Raw genomic sequence first — 21,708 nt, forward strand, 5'->3', positions numbered from 1 at the left:
CTTCTGCTACTTGCATGGTGTTATATTGTTTAAGAGTAAAGCCTTATTTTGTTCCTTTTGGAGAATAATCAGCGTAGTTGTTAACACTATAGCGTGGGGAGTCTAACATGTCATCCAGAGTAGCTGGGACAGCCCAGCCAGATGGGCACGTGTCAGGGAACTGACATCGGAGCTAGAGGCGGAGGGAAGGCTCTCAAATGATGCTGGAGAAGGGCCCAGCAGGGAGAGAGGCAGCTCAACAGATGGGGAAGGAAATCAGTGCAACACCAGGGATAAAGGGGGGCAGATGGGGGAATCGGCGAGAGGGCTCCAGGACTCTTCGCCGGAGACCAGCGGGGAGAGCACGGGTCCTCCGCTACCCACGCCCTCCCTGCGCAGAAGACTTCCGCGCAGGGAGAGTAGGAGGAGACTTGGCGTCAAACAACTTTGATGTTGGAAAAGGTTTAAGAAACGCCCACTGACGGATTCTGCTAGCGACTGAGGCAGCCACGAATTGAAGGGCTGTCCAGACAGAAAGGTTTAACCAGGCAACATAGCCAGGAGAGGCGGCCACTTACGCACGAGCAACCCATACTCATTACAGCACGGTACAGAAAATAAATTGTTGTTGTTGTGATGCTGATGCTGCTGATGTCCAGTGTACTAAGACTCCTATAGAGCAGTTGCCACTTGGTGGCTCACCCGTGGTTCTGAGGAAAACACCTTGGCTTTTTGGTACTTTAAGGCTGCTACCCTGTACACACCCACCTGTCAATCACATGGGGTCATTATGATATTAACATTTGACCAGTGAGGCCAATCCTGATAAAGATCTGGCCCTTGGAGCCAAAAAAGGTTTTCTACCCTTAACCTAGATTATCAAGCTTGATGACTCTATTCTTCTTTTGAAAAACAAAACTCTCTTCTGTGGCCCCATATATGCCAATGGCACATTAGAATGGTGACTTGGGCGTGAAGTTCATCTACTGCTATGGAGCCCCTTTGGAATCATCCACTTGTTTGACGCTAGCTCTTGAATTAATCATCAAAGTGCTATATAGAAATAAGTATGAGTCTGGTGCAGAAATGTTAAACAAGGAGGCTATTAAAATACTGCCTTCTTTTGTTCTACTATTCTGTAAAGCAACCAATGCATTTCTGGTGCGAATTCAACATAATTACACATAAACAGCACTGTGCTGCTAATAATGTAAAAATAATAAAAATCCTGCTGTAACCTTCATTCACTTTTTTTTATTTTGAAGCCCACCACATTACTGCATAATTTATTGGATGAAACTCTTCTTGAATTTTATACACCAGCACGTGGAACAGATTTGTATAGACAGGTGGAGTGTTTTCCACACCTGGGAATAAACCTTAATTAAGATATAAAACATGGTTCATTATAGGAATTTATCTCCTTTGGCGGCTTAACTCATTTCCTGTGTGACACAGGAGAGAACACAGGCATGTCAATACGGGAATCTACTCTGAAAACGTGAGCCCTGTTGAAATAAATGGGGCTGGTGCCAGCCCAGCATTTTGAGAATTGGATCAAGTCGGAGCCAGGAAAGAGTGCATGTGTCACTTCTGCTTTTATGACAGTTTAATGGTTCCAATCCTTTTACAGCCTCTCGCTTCCAATTTACCATGTGCATGTTAAGTGCTTGCCACTGCAAGCTCCCCTCTTCTTTCCACAGACAATATGCCTAATGTACATCAGCTGCACTGCATTGTTGCGGAGAGGAACCGAATGCTAAATGAGCAAGGGCTTTTATAGAAATGAAAGCTGGGGCAAAACTGCTTCATCGTGGGGAAATGGTGCCAATGTCACACAGTCTCATAGCTGCCTGCATGCATATTTTACGGAACACTGCATTCTGTTTCCCCCCCTAGGTATATTTAAAATTTTAGGATTTAATTTGTTCGTCCCTGCTTCGATAAGTTTCCTTCAGTTGCATGCTGCTGCATTTTAGTAAATATATTACACTGGGATGGGGTGAGTTGTAAAACCAAATGTGTGTATATATATTTTTCTTCTAAACACAAGCGTTTAAACTCCTTAGTGTTAAGTTGTGGGTGAACATATCAGACGACACAGCGATTCTTCAAACAGCTCTGGTTTATTCACAGGCCAGAACAGAACTGAACTGAAGGGTTCAGCCAGCCTGCTTATATAGAGCTCCACTACAATGCAACTGTAACACTTTCTGTAACTATCCAATCGCTGAACGTCACTTTCAATCCCTTATTTGCATATGTGGACCTGAGTGAAAACTCTCTACAGTATCCCCCTGCTGGCCCAGGGTGAGAACTTCAGTACATAACACTTAGGGTGTGCAGTTTATTTTTTAAAAGATTATCGTGTTTGAACGAAGGATTTGGAGCTTGAGCTAAGTTCTAAACAAGCAAAGGCAAATACAGTGGTACCTTGGTTCTTGAACTTAATCTGTTCCGGAAGTCCGTTAGAAAACCAAGGTGCAGTTTCCGATTGGTTGCAGGAGCATCCTGCACTCAAGCGGAAGCCGCGTCATACATTCAGCTTCAGAAAAGCGTTCAAAAACTGGAACACTTATTTCCGGGTTTTCGGCGTCCCGGAGCCAATTTGTTCATCAACTAAGCCATTCGAGAACTAAGGTACCACTGTAATCTAAAATACTGTTTCCCTGGAAAATTATTCTGATTCACTTGTTGCTTATTACCTATGCCCCTCCTGCTATTTCTGGAAGATGTGAAGCAGGATGTGTGTGGATTTTGCAGTGGATGTGATCTCTTAACACACCATGGAAGGTTTTTGGTGAGATCCGCTTCATATGTCATAAAAGAGAAGTGTAAGCAGTGTGTACTTTCCCCCCTACTTTTATCATAATTTCAAACCAACTCGAAGGCTTTGTGCATGGGAGTGGGCAATACTTGTATTTGTGTTTAAGTATTTGGAGTTTGAGGAGCTGCGCCACTATCTGATGCTTCCGGTTGCTGCTGTTGTCATCACTTTTGCTCATTCCAGCCACATTTGGCATTTTGACATAGGCTTATGTAGATGTAAACATGCCTAAAGGTTGGGGAGTGAGGGATGACAGCTGTTTTTTATGCTTTGACACACTGTATTTTAAAACCCCATGCATAGCTGACTCTTTTCACTCTTGGACCACGGATATTTGGTCAACCCAGAAATGGGAACTCCCTTCTGACCTATGTTGGAAATAAGATTACAGTGGTACCTCGGGTTACAGACGCTTCGGGTTACAGACTCTGATAACCCAGAAATAGTACCTCGGATTAAGAACTTTGCTTCAGGATGAGAACAGAAATCGCGTGGCGGCGGCAGCGGGAGGCCCCATTAGCTAAAGTGGTACCTCAGGTTAAGAACAGTTTCAGGTTAAGAACAGACTTCCAGACGAATTAAGTTCTTAACCCGAGGTACCACTGTACTTCAGTATTTTAATTTTACGTATTTCCTGGTCTGCCATGATGGCTATCTGCAAGCTGTTCTAAAAAGTTTTTTCCCTGAGATACACAAAATAATGGGGAAAACTTTTCTTTCACTGATATATTCTGAAGAATTAAAAGAACCTTGGGTGTGTGTGTGTGTGTGTGTGTGTGTGTGTGTGTAAATGGATGGTTACTAGTATGTGCTTTGCATTGTTCAACACAAGAGAATTCTTGGAGATTGCAGGACAAAACAAAACATGCCAGTGTTTACTTAAGATGCTTTGCATTTCATGGCAGCTACCATGTGACTTAGTTGTTACCATGGTAGCTATGCATTTTTCATTCCCTAACTTCCATAAATGCTCAGATTGCCCTTGTTGGGATAACTTATTCCCTTCTTGAAGTTGTATACCACTGCGCAGAATAATGATAATGAAAGCAACGCCTGGAGAGAGAAAGAAAGAGAGAGAGAGAGAAATGTGCTCTGTTTTAAACTGATAGAACTATGGATGATATATAAAGCAATTTCAGTTATTTTAGTCAGAACAATTATTCTAGTTTTAAGCTCCCCTCCTCTTTTTAATGAAATAAAACAATGAACAAATTATTATTAGAGGCAACAGTAGTAAAGGTAAGATAGCAATGTACCATTACTATATTATTAGTGGTCCAGCCCTCAATAAATGGCATATCAAGAATGTGTTATGCACAAGCCCCACTGACATGGGTGGATTTTTAATTGGCGTTTGTATCTAGTTCGTTAGGAAGGATAGCAAAGCTTCTGGAACGAAAAGAGCAGGCAAAGTGTGAGTATTCTGCGTAAAGATTTATTTAGCATCACTATACTGATGAAATATATCTTAGTATTACTGCGCAATGAAGTTTTTTTTTCTATCTTTTTTAGCTTTTGTTACACAGGAAATGCCAAATCCTCGTAACTAGAGAGAAACCGATAAAATATTTGGAATTGTACTATCCCGGAACCGACGTAAAAAATATTGCCCTACGCAATTTCTCTCACAGAGGAATGGCAGAAACGCCAGATAGTAACGGGTGGTGTGTATGTGTGTTTTAAGGAATAATGCAATGCATTTTTATTTTTGCTCTGTGTTTGCAGTGCTTTGAGATAAGGAGCAATCCTGTCTGTTTCATAGAGCTACTGCGGTGGTCTAAAATAAGCAGTGTGCCTCAAAATGGCAGGAGCACTTGATAAATCCTGGATAAGATGTTCCTCCCCCCCCCCACTGTGTGGATGTTTCTGTGTGATGTATAATATTGTTAATTTTCAAGCAATGAAATATTTTTCACTCAGCCTCAAAAGGAGAAAAAGCACCTTTTTATCTCCCTTGGTGCCTTCAAATACAAAAGAGATTGAGCCCTCATTGATATGCCAAATCACACAGGGACATGATTGAGCATTTTTTTTTAAAAAAACGATTAAGAAATGATGAAATGCTTCTACAAGGAGAGTGGGGCAGGGTGTTAATTCCTTTCTGGCTTCCAGCTTAGGATATACCCTGTGATAGTACATACAGAGCTTCAGCTGCAGCAGCTTAAAGGAGTAGCCCTTGGGATGTAGGTAGAAGGTCCAGCTGTACGCCTCTGACTTCTCAAATCCCAGTCCCCTGACAAAAACCGACATGTGTAATTGTAGCAGATCAAAGTCCATAAGGGGGAAGTGGTCTTTAACAGGCACAGTGGTTTTCAGGTGGTCCTTCTGCTCCTATACCTCCTAATAAGTCATAAGGTAAAGGTAAAGGGACCCCTGACCATTAGGTCCAGTCGTGGCCGACTCTGGGGTTGTGGCGCTCATCTCGCTTTATTGGCTGAGGGAGTTGGTGTACAGCTTCCGGGTCATGTGGCCAGCATGACTAAGCCGCTTCTGGCGAACCAGAGCAGTGCACAGGAACAGCGTTTGCCTTCCCGCCTGAGCGGTACCTATTTATCTACTTGCACTATGAAGTGCTTTCGAACTGCTAGGTTGGCAGGAGCAGGGACCGTGCAATGGGCGCTCACCCCGTTGCAGGGATTTGAACCGCCGATCTTCTGATCGGCAAGTCCTAGGATCTGTGGTTTAACCCACAGTGCCACCCACGTACCTCAATAGGTCATAGGAATGCCTTTATAACGAATGGGTCCATCTAGCTCAATTTTGTCTGTGCTGCTTAGCAGCGACTCTCTGAGGTTTCAGGCAGGGGACACCCCCAGTTTTAGCTGGAGAATCTGAGGGCTGAACATGGGAATCTTCTGTATGCAGAGCAGATCCTCTGTCATTGAGCCATGACCCTAAACCTGCCTTTCTTCACCAACATCTCTCAAAAGGTACCTTACACTGGCCCGTTTGCACTGGGTTGGGATATTGCCTTGGCTGTAGATAGAAAAGCCGCTCCATGGATCCTGCTGCCGTAATGTGACCTTCCTGCCTGTGGCTAATACTAGCTGTGCGAGAGCGTGAGACAGAGTGAGTGATTTCCATCCATACTGTCTCAGGGAACGAAAGAGTTATACCCTCCTTGCCCATGCACCATGTTCCTAATCCATCCATCCCCTCCCTGTGCCAAGTTAACATGGTAAAACAATAAAAGAAAGAAAGTTCACATAATTTTTCAGTGATACGCTACAGTAGTTTGGCACTTAAGAGTATTAGAGAAACAGAACACCATTTTCCTGCATCTAAGAGTCTAGATGTTATTTCTGCTCCAGTCAGAGTACAAGGTTTGAGAGTCTCTAGTACTTGAGCTTATCCACTCATACCTGGTACACTCTTGACTGGAGAGAAAATAAATCAAGAAGCCAGAGTAAAAAAAAAAGTATGCATCTCTATCCTTTGAAAACCATAATAGTTTTTAAATGCCATGTAAAGATGTCATAGTATTTTGGAAAAGGTTTCCAAACCCCCTAAGGTATTGCTGGATACTAAGGATGCTTCCTTCGGCTGGGTATTGCTGATGTTTTCGTTCTTTATTTACTCAAGAAATAAGCAGGAGGTTCAAAGAGCAGTGCGGGCCTGATTTTTCTTCTTTATTTATTCAATGAATAAAACCGGAGGTTCAAAGAGCGGGGCAGGTCTGTACATATTCCTTGCTTCCTGCTCAGGGATGTACAGTGCAGCATTACAAACAGAGCCTGAGTTGCAGCAGTTTAAGGGATTGGCTCTTGTGACATAGGTAGAAGGGCTGTTTCATAGCTGTCAAGCATCCCTTATTTGGCGGGACAGTCCCTTATCCCAGCGCCATGTCCCACTGCTGTCCCTTATTGATGGTGTCCCTTAAATTTCCCGGGTTTCAAAGGAAGCCGCTCCTCTCCCTCCCTCCCTGCTGGCCAGGGAGGAGGGAGGCTCCAACTGTGTTGCTTGGCTGCGTTGCTCACCCAATAAGAAGTCTAAGAATGACTGGGGGGTGGAGCTTGCATGCCTTGTGCTGATCAAATCGGCTGCGTTGCCTGGGAACTCTCCTTTGCTCAGTGCTTCTCAGCGGAGAGGTGACAGTGGTTTTCCTTGAAGCTTGAGGCTTCGTTTGATTGCTGGCTGGGCTTTCTGCTTTTAGTTCGGAGGGGCTCAAAAGTTGAACATACCTGTGCCCGGAAAATCTCTTATTTTGGCTGCCAGTCCCTTATTTTCAAATCTGTAAGTTGACAGCTATGGGCTGTTTGAAGGCTCCCCCCCACCCCTGGAAGGGGTTCCCACTGAAACCACTGTTAAAATGATGGGGGGGGGGGAGAATGCATCTTAGCAGTGGTTGTTGCCACCTCCCAGAGCAAGGCATGGCTCATTGACTTGATAAGCGGTAAGAATGCCCCTTTCTTCAGCAAAGGAACCATCCACACTGTAACTTGCCTCCAAGTTATTAAAGTATTTGCGTGTTTATGTTAGGCGAACTTACTTTTGGAAGTATTTTTATAACCTCTGAGAGATATTGTTGTAGTATCTTTTCATTCAGAAGACAATGTCCTGGGGTTGATCTTGGAATTTGCTGTGAGCAAGCAAGGATACTTAGGCAACAGCATTATTTTCATTTTTAGAATTTATTTAAGCTTGGGCCAGCTGCTGATGCACTTGTTTGCTAAGCACTTTATTATGAAAAATGACTCATTGCCCTGCAGACCGATGAAAAGCAAAGTCCAGGTGGTGGGTAATTCCCAAAGGATTAACACGTACCCCATGTGCCTCAGGTGTCACTGTAAGTGCGTGTGTGTAGACGTAAGTTAGTTTGAAGTTGATGAGACTTCTATTTAAATCTTTTTGGGTCTTGCTGCTTACATAATGCAGTTCCTAGCCATGTGACATTGCATTGCGTAACTGTGGGTCTGGATCTCTTTTGGTTTTTGTGCCTCGGGAAGAACAGCAGAGGTCTGAGGAGACAGACCAGAGGCTGATCAGATCTGCAAACAGAGAAGAGTGTGGAGCTGAGGCAGGGGAAGCCATACAAAACAGGAATTGTGATGGATCGGTGATGGAGTAACCCCTTTACCAGAAGCACAGTCCTGATCCGGTTTCTCTCCCATCCCCAAATGCATAGGTAAAGGGTAAAGGGAACCCTGACCATTAGGTCCAGTCGTGACCGACTCTGGGGTTGCAGTGCTCATCTAGCTTTATTGGCTGAGGTAGCCGGCGTACAGCTTCCGGGTTATGTGGCCAGCATGACTAAGCCGCTTCTGGCGAACCAGAGCAGCGCACGGAAACGCCGTTTACCTTCCCGCAGGAGCAGTACCTATTTATCTACTTGCACTCTGACGTGCTTTCGAACTGCTAGGTTGACAGGAGCAGGGACCGAGCAACGGGAGCTCACCCCGTCCCAGGGATTCGAACCGCTGACCTTCTGATCGGCAAGTCCTAGGCTCTGTGGTTTAACCCACAGAATTGGGTTCCTAAATTGGGGGGGGGGGGCTATGAGATTCAGCCTTAGCCAGGGATCTCCCTATGTCTGGTGTAGTTTGGACCTGACTTGCCTTTGATCAGCCTTTATCAAACATTGATAATTAGGCCACAAGAAGACATGGAAATGACTCTCCAATAGTCACAGAAAAATAGACACAAAAACTGCTTACTGCCTATCACCTTGAGGGAAAGTGCTCAAGGCACAATTGTTTATTTATTTTAGAAACATTCCTTAGATGTCCTTCATCGAATGATTCTAGGATGGTGTATAAAAGAGAGAAGAAAATGCAATTCACAGAACATACAAATGCTGTTTAAAATGCAACAACATAAAAATCTGGGGGGGGGAATGCAAAATCCCCCAAATAATTGGCGATCTTAAAATTGCCTGTGCAAATAAGAAGGTCTTCGTCCAGCAACAAAAAAGCTTGTAATGCAGTGTCAGGATTGCTTTATTTACACTTTAGGGTGTTCAGAGCCCTTTGTATGCATTATCTAACTGTATTTTTTACAATGGCCCTGTAAGGTTGAAGTAAGCAAAAAATGTTAATCGGTTTTTGTCTCCGTTTTGCAGATGGGAGGGAAAACAGCTTGAGAGAAAGTGGTCACCTAGTCAGTCATAGGAAGGGCCATGAGTTGTATCTCAATCCCTTAGCCACCCTGCTTTAGTTTTATGACCCGTGCATGCGTTTACATAGAAAAGCAATAAACGGATATAGCTGGAGCAAGTGTGGGAATTTCCGGCCTAGATAAATTGCTGCTAAAAGGATCATTTCGATTCCTCTTACTTTCACTTTCTTAAATAAAGCCTCTTTGTATAGTCTTATGTGAAAAGAGGTGAACTTGAGGCGTCTTAAACATTGTTTTACTTTCAGGTACCGTATTTTTTGCCCCATAGGGCGCACCTAATTTTTTTTTTGGGGGGGGGATAAAGAAAAACATTTATTTTTCCCCCCAGGAAGCCCGAGCTACCCCAGACCACAGAACAGGCTGCTATCCGCAAGCCTAGGGAGCCCGGCGGGAAGTCGCGCCGGTCTCCCTAGGGTTGCGGAGAGCTGCATGAAGCTCAAGGTATGCTCTTCAGCGCGCCCCAGGCTTCGGCATGCAGACAGCTCTGCGCAACCCTTGGGAGACCGGCACGCTGGTCTCCCAAGGGTTGCGCAGAACTTCCTGAAGCCTGGAGAGTGAGAGGGGTTGGTGTGCCCCATAGGACGCACACACATTTCCCCTTCATTTTTGGAGGGGGAAAAGTGCGTCCTATAGGGCGAAAAATACGGTAATTGTTGTCCACTAGTTTGGGAATATAATTTAAAAAATAATCTGAATTCATACTCCCTGCCTCTTAGATTTTCCTTGCCCACCTTACCTCAGTTACAACCCCAGATTGAATAGGTACATTGCAGCAGTAGGTAGTGGGAGAAACACTGGATGTATTTTCTTCTTAAATAGTATAGTTTTAGTATACTTGCAAATTAGTATGGCGGGTATCCACCTCCCCACCCCTTGTTCCATTTGAAAGGATTTTTACTAATTATGTCTTTATAATAAAGTTGCTGCCAAAATGACAGCATCAGCATTATTATTATTATTATTTAAAAGAAGTGCTTTGTGCATGCATTATTTCACTTGATCTTGTGTTTAAGAAAATATTGACAGCAGAGCAGTTCTGATTTATTTCAGATAAAAAGGATTTTCTTGTCTCGGCATATTTTGATAAATGTTGATATTTCATGATGGCTGCATTTTCTAAAGGTAGGATGAGGGCTTTTCACTGTACAGGTGTATGTCTCTGTCACGGAACAGCAATTTCACTTAACCTAAGCATTAAACTTAGCATTAAATGACTTCAGGCAGGATGGGGGAAGGCAGCAACAGAGATGGGGGTGCTTATCGTGCCTCTATGGAGGGTTTTTTCTGTAGTGGAAATGATATTCAGAGTGTAAGCCCCCCCCCCGTGGAATTATGGGTAGTTCCTGTCCATGGCAAGAGAAGACGTTCTTCTAGGACCCTGGGAAGTGCCCATTGCCACCTTCTCCTTGTGCGTGGATAAGTTTCAGGGGTCTTGGGGAAGGGGAGGAGGAGGAGGAGGAGACAAAGAAGACAACGAAGAAGAAGCTGAAGTAGAAGGAGGAGAAGGAGAAGGAGGTCGAGATCCTGTTCACAGCAAGTAGGGGTATGGCTCCACTCCCCGAAGTCTTGCTCACGAAAGCATTTAATCAGGAGTGCTTTTGTGAATGTTCCTACTTGTGGCATAACATTTCAGAAGCTGCACTACATGGTTTAGTTTCCTTGGGAGGAAGAGCATTGGAGACTTAGTAGCCTGGTTCAGATATACCGTAACTCTCCTAGCCCAGCGACAAACCATAAGTAAGTTGGAGTTCTTGTTATTAAATATGCCAAGAAAAAAGTGCAACAAGAACTCTGGCCAGAGTTCTTGGTGTGCTTTTTTCTCAGCGACAAACCATAGCAAGAATATGTAGCAAGAATAAGCAACAAGCCACAGCAGTCTTTTTCAACCCTTTCTACACTAGAGTAGACCTTCTGGTTTGCTAAAGTGCTCAAAGGTGCTCTCTGTGATCAAGCCAGGCGCATGTGTGCGTGCGCGCGTGCACACACACACGTACGTTTCCTTATGAAACAGATGAACTTCTACTTCAGCGTTTTTCAAAATGGCAAATTCTAAATAGCTGCATTTATTTTAGCAAAATTGGGAGGGAGTTTTGTGCCATCTTAATAGCTGCATTTGTAACAGTAAAATAGCATAAAAATGGGTGGGCTTTGTGGCATCTTAAAGAATTTAATTTATTGTGACTTTTTAAGGCTAGAGCCTGCTTCATCTGATGTTAATTTATACTATGCTAATGATGGGAGCGCTGTTTGAAGAGATGCTCTATATAAATTGTCTACATTCTGTACACACCTGCCCTTCCATAATTGTTGAATTATTTGCATGCACACACATTTAAAATTTTGTAGGGTCAAAATAAGCAGTAAAGAAATACTAAAAAAATATAATACTGACTGAGTGAATTTTTTTGTCAACAGCTTTCTCAGATACTTCTCTTTTAGAATAAAGCAAAATGAAGCACCTTAAGATAATGAGTTGTAGCCAACAAAGGTGTTGCATCAGTGCAAGGACTTCTCTTCCTGCTCCTCTCCCTGGGTGTCCCCCAAATCTGTTCTGGGAGTTTCCCTGACCCTCCAGCACAGATTTTGTGGGGGGTGCGGTAGAGAGCAGGTGTAGTGGAACTTCTGTTGCACAAGTGAAAGTCATTGCACCAACAGGACAACTTCACTGAGTACAACCCAATTTTGTATTTTTATGTTGTGAACTGCCCTGTGATCTTCGGATGAAGGGCAGTGTTCAAATTAAACAAGTAAGTTGTGAATTGTTCCATTGATTTAAATGTGTTTGACCTAGATTAGTAAATACGATATATCTATTCCTGAAGTCATAATTGCATGACTACCTAGTATGGCCTTAATGGTGACACTCTGGGTTTGGATGTCCAGAATGCCTACCTGGACACTTAAGGGGTTCAGAGAACTCCAGACAAAGGAGGCTTCATGTTCTCTATTACAATACAGATACATATATTGCTTGGGTATGTCCCACATTATGTTGCCTGTACTTCAAGGGTGGATAATATTTTTCAGCTTGAGGGCTGCGTTCCTTTGTAGAAAACCTTCCATGGACTGCATGCTGGTGGTGAGCAGGGCCAAAGGCAAAAATGGGTGGAACGGTTGATGTGACTTTTCCCCTGGTGCAGTAGGCTGCATTCTAGCCTACTATTCCTACTCATTCTTCTTAGCTTTCATAAACTCTAATATGTTTACAGAACAGGCTACAAAGACTTCTTAGAGATGACTAATTCATGCATATATATCATCTACGTAATACCATAAAGGTAAAGGTACCCCTGCCCATACGGGCCAGTCGTGTCCGACTCTAGGGTTGTGCGCTCATCTCGCTCAAGAGGCCGAGAGCCGGCGCTGTCCAGAGACACTTCCGGGTCACGTGGCCAGCGTGACTAAGCGGCATCTGGTGAGCCAGCACCAACGCTGCACACGGAAACGCCGTTTACCTTCCCGCCAGAGCGGTACCTGTTTATCTACTTGCACTTAGGGGTGCTTTCGAACTGCTAGGTGGGCAGGAGCTGGGACCGAACGACGGGAGCTCACCCTGCCGCAGGGATTCGAACCGCCGACCTTGCGATCAGTAAGTCCTAGGCACTGAGGTTTTACTCACAGCGCCATCCGCGTCCCTCACGTAATACCTTACTTGCATCCAAATGTGCAAACTGTCCTTTGGAAACCATTGCATTTTGAAGATTTGACATAGAACTATATGCAGATGTCCTTAAAGAAACTCCCCCCCCCACACACAATTTTTCGATTGTTACCACAGCGCACAGAGTTGGATGAAAGAGTTTTCAAGCCATTTCCAATACTATGCCTGAATGACAAAACCAGAGAGAGAGAGGTTTAATTCCACATGTATGAATAGAAATGTAGGATCACTAGCATCTGACTTCTGAATATGTTGCCTTTTGAAAGGAACCCTCAGTGCTACTGGTACCTTCAAAAGCTGCTGGTTTAGTCCCCCCCAATGTACCTTTGCCTTATCACTCAAGGTCATGCCCTGGTACCAGCATCAGATTGTGAGAAGGTGGAAGAGTAGACAAGCGTTAGATGCATCAGCACTATCTATTTTTGCTGTGTCAGTTTCAGCAGATGCAGCTGTGAAAACAAGTTTCCTGCTTTGCATGGCCTTATAATAAAGGTATTGCTTTTGTTAATGGATTTAACTTGTAGCCTTTTTAAAAAAACAAAAAAAACCAAAACATTTTGCTCCGCTGCCTCCTAATACAAAGAGCTCCCTTTTGTATTTTAAAGTCACTGTGCATGATTCAGAAAGTCAGTGTATAGACTTGTGTAGTTTGAATACCTTATTTAGTTAACACAGTTATTTGAATCGGTCTTTTATCTCTCTTTTGTTTTTGCTGGTACTTACATTGGCAGGGTCAGATTTTCTCTGAAACTGTCCTGCATACTTTTATATAACAGGGAAGGAAAGTATTCTAACTGGCAAGTGTAAGCAGAATAAATAGCATGTATCTGCTGTAGTTTATTCTTGAATAAGCTTTTCAAGATAACTGAGTCATATATCCAGTTAATCAAAAGAGACCTGCACGTTAAAACTTGCTCTGTAAAGGGTCCTGGTTAGTTCATTTCATTTAGGGGCATCAACATTTATACTGGACGTGATCCAGCCTAAGTCCCACTTAGTGCTTAACTTTGGCTGACTCATGCACATAACATTCCCATTGACCTGAACATGAACTCTGGCTGAATTGTGGCCCCACTCGCAGTGACCCCCGCCCCAGGGAGCAAAGGACTAGACAATGTAAGGTGTACCAAACTGCATAAGACAACATCCCGGGGTTTAAAATTGTCCGCAACTTTTATTGATTACAGTTGTAGGTAGGCTTTGGTTCAGGCATTGGGTATATGTTCATTCTCAGCTTCCAGTTGGGGGGCTAACACTTAAACAGTGTCATGCCTGGGATTATAGGACCACCTCAAGATGTGGTCTACCTAGGTGGCCCTCTGAGGCCACTGCCAAAAGCCAGGTGCAGCCAGCCTTCATAGCCTGGTCCTCTAGCCACCTGATTGGCCAATTTAAAAGCCAGTGCATGGCGGGCTATTCCGTCCTCCTTTGCCGCTGGCTGGGGGAAATTCCCCAACTGCCGGCCACATGGTGGGGAAGCTTTTGCTCTGTGGAGCTGAGGCATGCCGTGACGGGCCGCAACTGCCGCCCACCCAGAGACTGGGTAAGAGACCATTGTTTATGGTGGCTCTCATGAAGAAAATTTGATTTTTTTTTCCTGATAAAAGGAAGCAAGTGCCAATCACTTATGTGTGCACACAGGCAAACCTGAGAGGGGAGAGTTGCCAATATTTTCCTTCTGACAAAATTGTGTCATACCACCTGAGGACACCCAACTATTAGTGGAATTTTGAAAAGACAAAAAGTGGGAGCTGTGGGACCTTTATACATGCATGTGGTGGTTTCTATCCCAACCAGTACTGAGTGTTTGTTTGCTCCAAATATTTATTAGTTGCTTTTCAAGACCAAGCCCTCACAAAGTGGTGCATAGAGATAAATAAAACAATAGAAATCTCAGGATTCCTTACTCATTTACTTTGCTTTTATAAAATGGAGAAGTAAAATGGCATAGAATGAAGTTCCAGTAGTGAAAAATGAAGTTAACCATCATTTTAAATGATCTTCATTATTTACATAGTTTTTTGTTTTTAACTGGAGATGCAGTAGCTTATATGTGAGAGGAGTGCTATTGAGTGCCTATTTTTGCAGGTATAGTTCAGTGCCTATGAGCATCTGAATACTTTAAAAAATGAATTGAAATCTGTGTGCTGGGACTTCTTTTTAACGCAATAATTTTTAGGTTATGGTCTACTCTTATCTCATTATTTTATGGCTGTGTTATAAATTGTAGGCAACAAAAGCATATACCATGAAATGAAAGTGCAATTATGCTTCAGTATTCCTGCAACATGATGTCTAGCTAATGTCCCCAGGGAATTTTTCAACAAATACCCTATGTTAATTACCTCGGTACCTGTATGTCTGACATGGCAAAAATCTAATAATTGCAATGTGTGTGTGTGTGTGTGTGTGTGTGTGTGTAAGGGAGAGAGAAATTAGTAGAAAAGATGTTCCTGAATTTACAGCTCTTTGGGGTAAGACCATTTTTGTGTGTGCAGGTTCCTCCAGTGTCTAACAGAGCATGATTCTACTATTCATTAGTTTCTGAATTCCTTCATGCCATTAAGATATAATGGAGAAGAAAAAGGTTAACCATCAAATGACATTGCATTGTAATGTTCCCCATCTAACATAAATCTTCTCTTGCAAAGGGCCATTTTAATTTTAGAATGCCAGTTTGATACTATCCAATGTTTGTATTCTTTCAGGACGTACAAATAATATTCCTGCATATTAAACAGTATCACTGTAAGCCACATTACTGTTAACATTGGACTTAATTAAAATATAATTAGACTATGGCTTTTGCTGAGCCTCTTGCTACACTGGGGGGTTTCTCGGAAGCTCTCGGAAGGAACTAATGGGAGCCTTTCATCCATCAATATGTTTCTTTATAGACTATTCAGTCAATACCAAAGCCTTATTCGGCGCTGTATCATCACCCATTTTGTGTAAATATGCTATATATGCAGCAATAGTCATGCTCAAACCTTCACATTTAGAGGACCTAGGGTGGAAAAAGTCATCAGGGTCATCTGTGAAACCCAGATATAGCTTTGCATAGGATCATGGTCATCTGTTTGCACATCTTGTCCAAAACCTTTAGAAGTTTTTGTTTCCAAAAGTTAATTATTGAAGTTGTGAGTTTTAAGTGCAGGAAACAATATCGTGGGGGGGGGGGATTTCCGACTGGCTTCATTTTCTGTCCCAAAGAATGAAAGTAGCTTCATCAGACTGTATATTTTGTCTCTGTAGCAGCTGCACCCTTGTTGAAATGCTGTAAAGTATGTTTTTTATGACTGTAAACTGCCTTGACAGTTTAATTTTATTTGTTTAGTCGTTGGCCACATCAGTAAAACATAACATGCATTAAGCGGAAATGCTCAGTAACAGTGAACAGCAGCCCATTGAAACAAACTGGAAACTGGTAAAGATACTAAAATTCCTTTCTTGTTATTAACCACCCGCTTCATTTATGCGCTTGAATATTGTATTTTGCAGTTAAAGCATAGACGTACACTCTCTGTGCCTCTGGGAAAGGGGAGCTCTGCTAAAATTCTGGTGCATTGTGAATTTTCAGAATGTAAATCAAGGGCAGTGACTGCTGCAAACCGCGGCACTGAGAGAGAGAGAGAGAGAGAGAGGGAGAGAGAGAAAATGTAGCTCTAATCAAGGCTTCGCCCACCTTCCTTTTGTCAGTCCCTGGAGATTTCACTCATTTCTCTCTCTCTTTGTCATTTGTGCCCCTCTCCAAATTAAAGCTGGATGATGAAGTGACTACTATTCAAGTGAAGGAACTGGACCAAGATGTGCTGGTGCTTAGGAAAGTGTCGTCACATAGCCCAGCCCCCACATCAGGGAGTGCCGAGAGTGATTGGAGGTAAGAGTTTTTTCCTTGGGTGCTCAGACACAGCCGCGCTCACAAGCTGACTGCAGAGCTCCCCTCAGCAGCCAGATGAACTCGGTTGCTGGCAGCAGAACTGAAGGGGAAAGACAGAGCAGTATGTAGGGGGAATACCTTTGTTGTTTTTGCCCTGCAGTATGGGAAGTTCCAGGCTGAGGATCTTTGACCCGCACATAGAGAGGAAGGATTCTGCTCTGTCTCTAGGCAGGGAGCTGCCTCTGCCCACATTTGATGTGCCTTATTTTAAATACATTGACGAGGAAGATGAGGAGGATGAATGGAGCAGCCGCTCGCAGTCCTCAACAGAGGATGACTCTGTGGACTCTCTGCTTTCTGACAGATACGTGGTGGTATCCGGGACACCAGAAAAGATTTTGGAGCACCTCCTGAACGACTTACACCTGGAGGAAGTGCAGGACAAAGAAACAGGTAAACTGCAACCCTGTACCGTCTACTGAAAAGCAGCTGTCTGCACCCTCTGATGCTGCTGGCACACATAGTTCATCAGCCATGTGCAAGTATTCAGTATGATGTTTCCCTGCCAGCATTTTCACTTCAAGTGATTATAATTTACAGTACGTAAGATGTTACTGTTTCATGTGCATTGTGTTTAAATTTATATTTGATCATTTTAAGCTAGTGTGTCATCAGGTTTGGGCAAAAGGAGATCAAACCTGGGAAAGAAAGTTACTTTTAAGAAATGATTGCCCCCTCCCCTTTATCCTTTTCAGTAGCTCATTTGCATCTTGATATATCAAATGCAAGGAACTGAAAGAAGGGTGTGTGTTATGCAGGAGGTGACACGCATGAGGTAGTAAACTGAGGTTTATAGCTGCTAGGCAGATACGTCCACAGTTATTTTTGTAATGTACTCAGCAGCTACTTGTTTAATACCAACTTCTTTGAATTAATAGCTTACCTATTGCACCCATAGCAATGCTGTCGTGTACAAAATGCAATACTAATTACTCTTCTCCTGTACCATGAATCTATGTAAACTGAAGCTATTGCTTTATTGATCAGGTGTCTTTATTGTGCATTTTGTGTTTCAGTACGTTTTCTTATAAATTCAGATGTTTACCATCCTTGTAGTGCTTTGACAGAGCATTCTGAGGTGTCTTGTAGACTTCGCTTCATGACACGATATGCAGCAATGTCACCTGCTGTAGTACTTATCTGTCTTTAACCAGGAATTGTAATTTTGTTCCAGCCTGAAGCAATTATTATATTGATCAGACTGCTTGACGTGCAGGTTATTTTTCAGCTTGATCTCCCGACTTTAATGCACACGTTGGTGTCACTGAAGCTCCTTTGGTAGTTTATCAGGATCACCTGCAATTTATTTACAGTTTTAATTAAAGCAGCCTTGTGGTTATCCTTCAGAGTTTTCAGTATAATTGCAGAAGGACTGAATTGTAGTAGGCTGGAAATGGAGTTGGTCCCAGGGTTTGCTTTTTCTTATTGTTCTCAATGGAGCTTCAGTGCACATTCTTAGTGCTCTTTTCCAAATGAGATTACTAAAAATAAACACATTTACAAGGATTAAAAGGATTAAAGCATAAATAACATCTGTGAATTCCTACAGCACTCTTGAGCCAGGTTCTCTGTCCACAAATCAGTGGAATATTGTCAGGGATGAAGCATTTGTGCTTAACTGCACAATGTGGTTTTACTACAGAATAAACCAAAAGAAAAACCAAGTGTGTGATTTATTGTGCTGTCCACTGAGCTGCTTCTCTGTGGCCAGAGATTAATATTTTGTGCAGAGAAAGCACCGCTGTCTGATTGCTGTGCTTCCTCAGGTATAATCATCATAATAATGTTGTTTGCAATTTTACTGGTGCCAAATCATAGGCTATATAATAGAGGTGGTTCTTGGCTAGCTTGCATAGATCCCGTGGGGCAAGGGGAATCCCTTCTGGTTCCCTGTGCATTTTGGTTCGGAGCAATTGGTTAACCTCTTCCCGTAGATTGCTGTCAGCTTTATTTATACATCTTTGGACTCCTCCTGAACGAGGATAGACTCCCTGGGAATGTAGTGCATTATTGTTAGATGCTTTTAGTTTCTAAAAAGAGTGCCCCCAGATAACATTTAACTGTTCAACAGCTCATTGTTACGTTCCATTTTCGCCTCCTCGTTTCTCAAACTTAAACCCAGCTGCTCATTAATGTTTTATTGTTCTATAGGTGAAAAATGGCCATTTGAGGACGGCTGGCTGAGATGATAATATATTTTGTGGTTGGCTGATTCCCCTCTACATCCTTCCACCCTTATCACACCCCTTGAAAGCTGACGTTGTCAGTCATTTCCATGTAGCAGGGTGCGTTTCTAAGTACAATAAATGAACTATAAATGATATATATATATATCTGTTAAGCTGAAAGAAGTGGCTGAAGAAATTGATTTGAGATATATTTTCCGATATTACATTGTGGATGTAGACAAAACAACTAGGCATATGAACAACTGCAGGGCGCACATTCTGGTAGCAGAGCAGCATCTCTCATCAGCTGTTCACTGCAGTCCCTTTTGCTGCTTGATGTTGAGGATCGATTCCATAAAGCTTCTCAGTAAATATAGGTCCCTCCCAAAGTCCTGTGCAGGACTTGACTTAATCAGGATTCCCCTGGCTTAGTCAGGCTGATAGATCTAAATAGTTACCTGACGGACTGGAGGCAACCTCTGGCTGGGCGTTTTGGACATTTCTGTGCTTGCCCTCAACCAGTTCAGCGTTGACTGTTGCTACCCCTAGCTTCTTCTGAACTGCCAGCCTTGTGCCTGTTCCTGTGCTCACGTTTTGCTTGTGCTGCAAGATTGGATTGGGTAGGGCACCAGATCAGTCATTCTGTAGAACACTTTCTCACCTAACAGTCCCTCTGAGCCACTGCAATCCATGAGCTTTTCTAGCTGTCGTCTGAATCTGGCTGGTAGCCAGGCAATATTCTGGCAACATTCCAATTCATTCTCTCATTATCCTCCTCACCTTGAAGTTTGCCATGATTGGCTTCAAGTGAGCGTGCTCAAAACCAGCACATGCTATTTCAAAACTAGCACATGCTGTTTTCAGTAAGCTGAAGCCAGAGCTGTGCTACTTGTTGGCCTTAGTGAGAACTTTTGGCCGTTTGTGCACAAGGTTTGAATCAACATTTGCTTGTATGCACATCTGCAAAGTTTCATTTAAGCTCTGAATCTGTGCATCCTTATGGTCATGTCCAGACACTTCGTGGCACATTCTTAAATGAGATACATATGAAACTGTCATATATTGAATCCAACAATTGGCCTGTTTGGACTAATATCAGCTACTCAGACTGGCAGTGGCTCTCCAGTTTTTCGGGCAAAAGCTATTATTCCCAGCCTGGCACGTGACATTTGTAGTTAAACCTCAGGGGTTGAGTCTGGTGCCTTCTGCAGCTGAAGCTTGTGCTCTGCTGTTGAACCATGACCCTCTCTCCAGGATGTGGATATATGGGAGTAAACAAAACGTATGCAGAAGCTGCTGTAGACATTAAGAAACAAATGGCAAAAGCCAAAAAATAAAAGCAAGCAGAGTGCCACAGGGCTCTGCCCTATGTCCTGTGCTGTTTAACATTTTTATAAATGACATCCGAGGACGTAGAGGGAATGTTTATCAAATCTTCAGTGGACAAGAAACTGGGAAATATAGCTAGCATTGTAGGAGACAGAATCAAGGTTCAAAATGATATTGACAGGCTGCAATGCTAGGCAAAAATGAGCAAGATGAAATTTCTCAGGGGGAAAGTAAAGTCTTGTGTTTTAAGTGTGCGTGTGCGTGCGTGCGTGCGTGCGCGCGCGCACACACACACACACGGTCCAGGTCCAGGATGCGGGAGACCTGGCTTTGGTGCAGTAAATTGGTCTTAGCCGTACATGAGCCAGCATTGTGATGTTGCTGATTTAAAAGGCTAATGCAATCTAGCGTTAACAGAAGCACGGGGTCCAGATCACGAAGTAATACTTCTCTTCTGTTCAGCATTGCATCTTGAATATTGTGTCCAGTTCTGCAAGACACATTTTAAGGAGGATATTGACAAACTGGAGTAGAACCATAGAATTGCAGAGTTGGAAGAGGGTCATCAAGTCCAAACCCCTTTACAATGCAGGAATCTTTTTTGTATGTGCAGAGAAGAGTGACCAGGATGGTGAGGAGATCTGGAAACCCAATTCCCATGACTAATATTTGCTTGTTTTGCTCTGGATGAGCAAATTTTATGGGGGGGGGAGGGACAGGATAGGGCTCTTCAAATATCTGAAGGTCTGTTTTACTGAAGATTGTTCTCCATTGCTCCAGAGAGCACAATTTGTACCAACGGGTGGGAATTGCAAGGAAACAGATTTCAACAGAACGTTAGGAGAAACATCTTAATAGTAAGCAGATATTTCACAGTAGAACAGACTGCCTTGGGAAGTGTTGGGCTCTTGTTTGCTGAAGATATTGTAAGCAGAGGCTAGACAGCCATCTGTCAGGGATGCTGCATTGAGCAAAGTTTGGACCAGATGACCTCCAAGGTTCCTTCCAGCAATATCTATGATACCTTCATAGGAGGATCCCTCTCAGTCTCTCCCCCATACCAATGTGCAGTGTCTGACAAAGCACTTAAAGTCCATTTCTTTCTTCTGCTTTGCTGCATAGATGTTTTTGTGGTTCAGCAAAGATGTGGGACATAGGCTTTTGTAAGCTGAGAACACCGCTCAGTCACTTGATTTGACTGTCACAAGCATATATAAGTACACCCATTTTTATATTATATTCTTTGCAGCTTCTAAAATCAAGGTTTGTGCCTGTCGTCTAAAATTATCAACTTTGCTTCCTGGCAGTTTCATTCATTGTTCTGGTCCCGTCCCCCACCCCATTCCTCATTATGCTGAGTGCGAAGTTTTCTGTTCTTGAAAAAAAGGGAGGGTAGCAAAATCTTTTCTTTCTTTTTCAAATTTGTCTTCTTTATGTTCAGTCAAAATCAACCTATGTGCTCTTTGGTTTATAGACCCTCAAAGTACCTGAAATACAAAGCAGCAAGGAATCACTTTATTTAGAGGCAAGTCAGCAGGCCATTTTAACCTAGTATTGACTTCTCTGCCAGCAACTGTCTCTGGCAAAGGTCTGTTCCAGCCTTGCTAGTGGAGATGCCAGAGATCAAAAGCTGCAATGCATGAATGTGGGTGGATGGCTGCATTGTATACTGGGATCAAGGACGGCACAG

At 43.1% G+C, this 21,708-nt stretch overlaps 1 protein-coding gene across 3 annotated transcripts in view; it reads left to right on the forward strand.

Moving 5' to 3' along the window:
* RAPGEF5 (Rap guanine nucleotide exchange factor 5) overlaps positions 1-21,708 on the forward strand; it is a 139,837-nt gene that overhangs the window by 64,652 nt on the left and 53,477 nt on the right. For all 3 annotated transcript variants that reach the window (XM_082193906.1, XM_082193908.1, XM_082193907.1), the window contains exons 10-11: positions 16,343-16,461; positions 16,826-16,914. In XM_082193906.1, coding sequence (XP_082050032.1) covers positions 16,343-16,461; positions 16,826-16,914 — 208 coding nt within the window. The remainder of the gene's footprint in view (positions 1-16,342; positions 16,462-16,825; positions 16,915-21,708) is intronic.

The sequence above is a fragment of the Podarcis vaucheri genome, assembly GCF_965113315.1.
Source record: "Podarcis vaucheri genome assembly, chromosome: 12".
Classification (NCBI taxonomy): Eukaryota; Metazoa; Chordata; class Lepidosauria; order Squamata; family Lacertidae; genus Podarcis; species Podarcis vaucheri.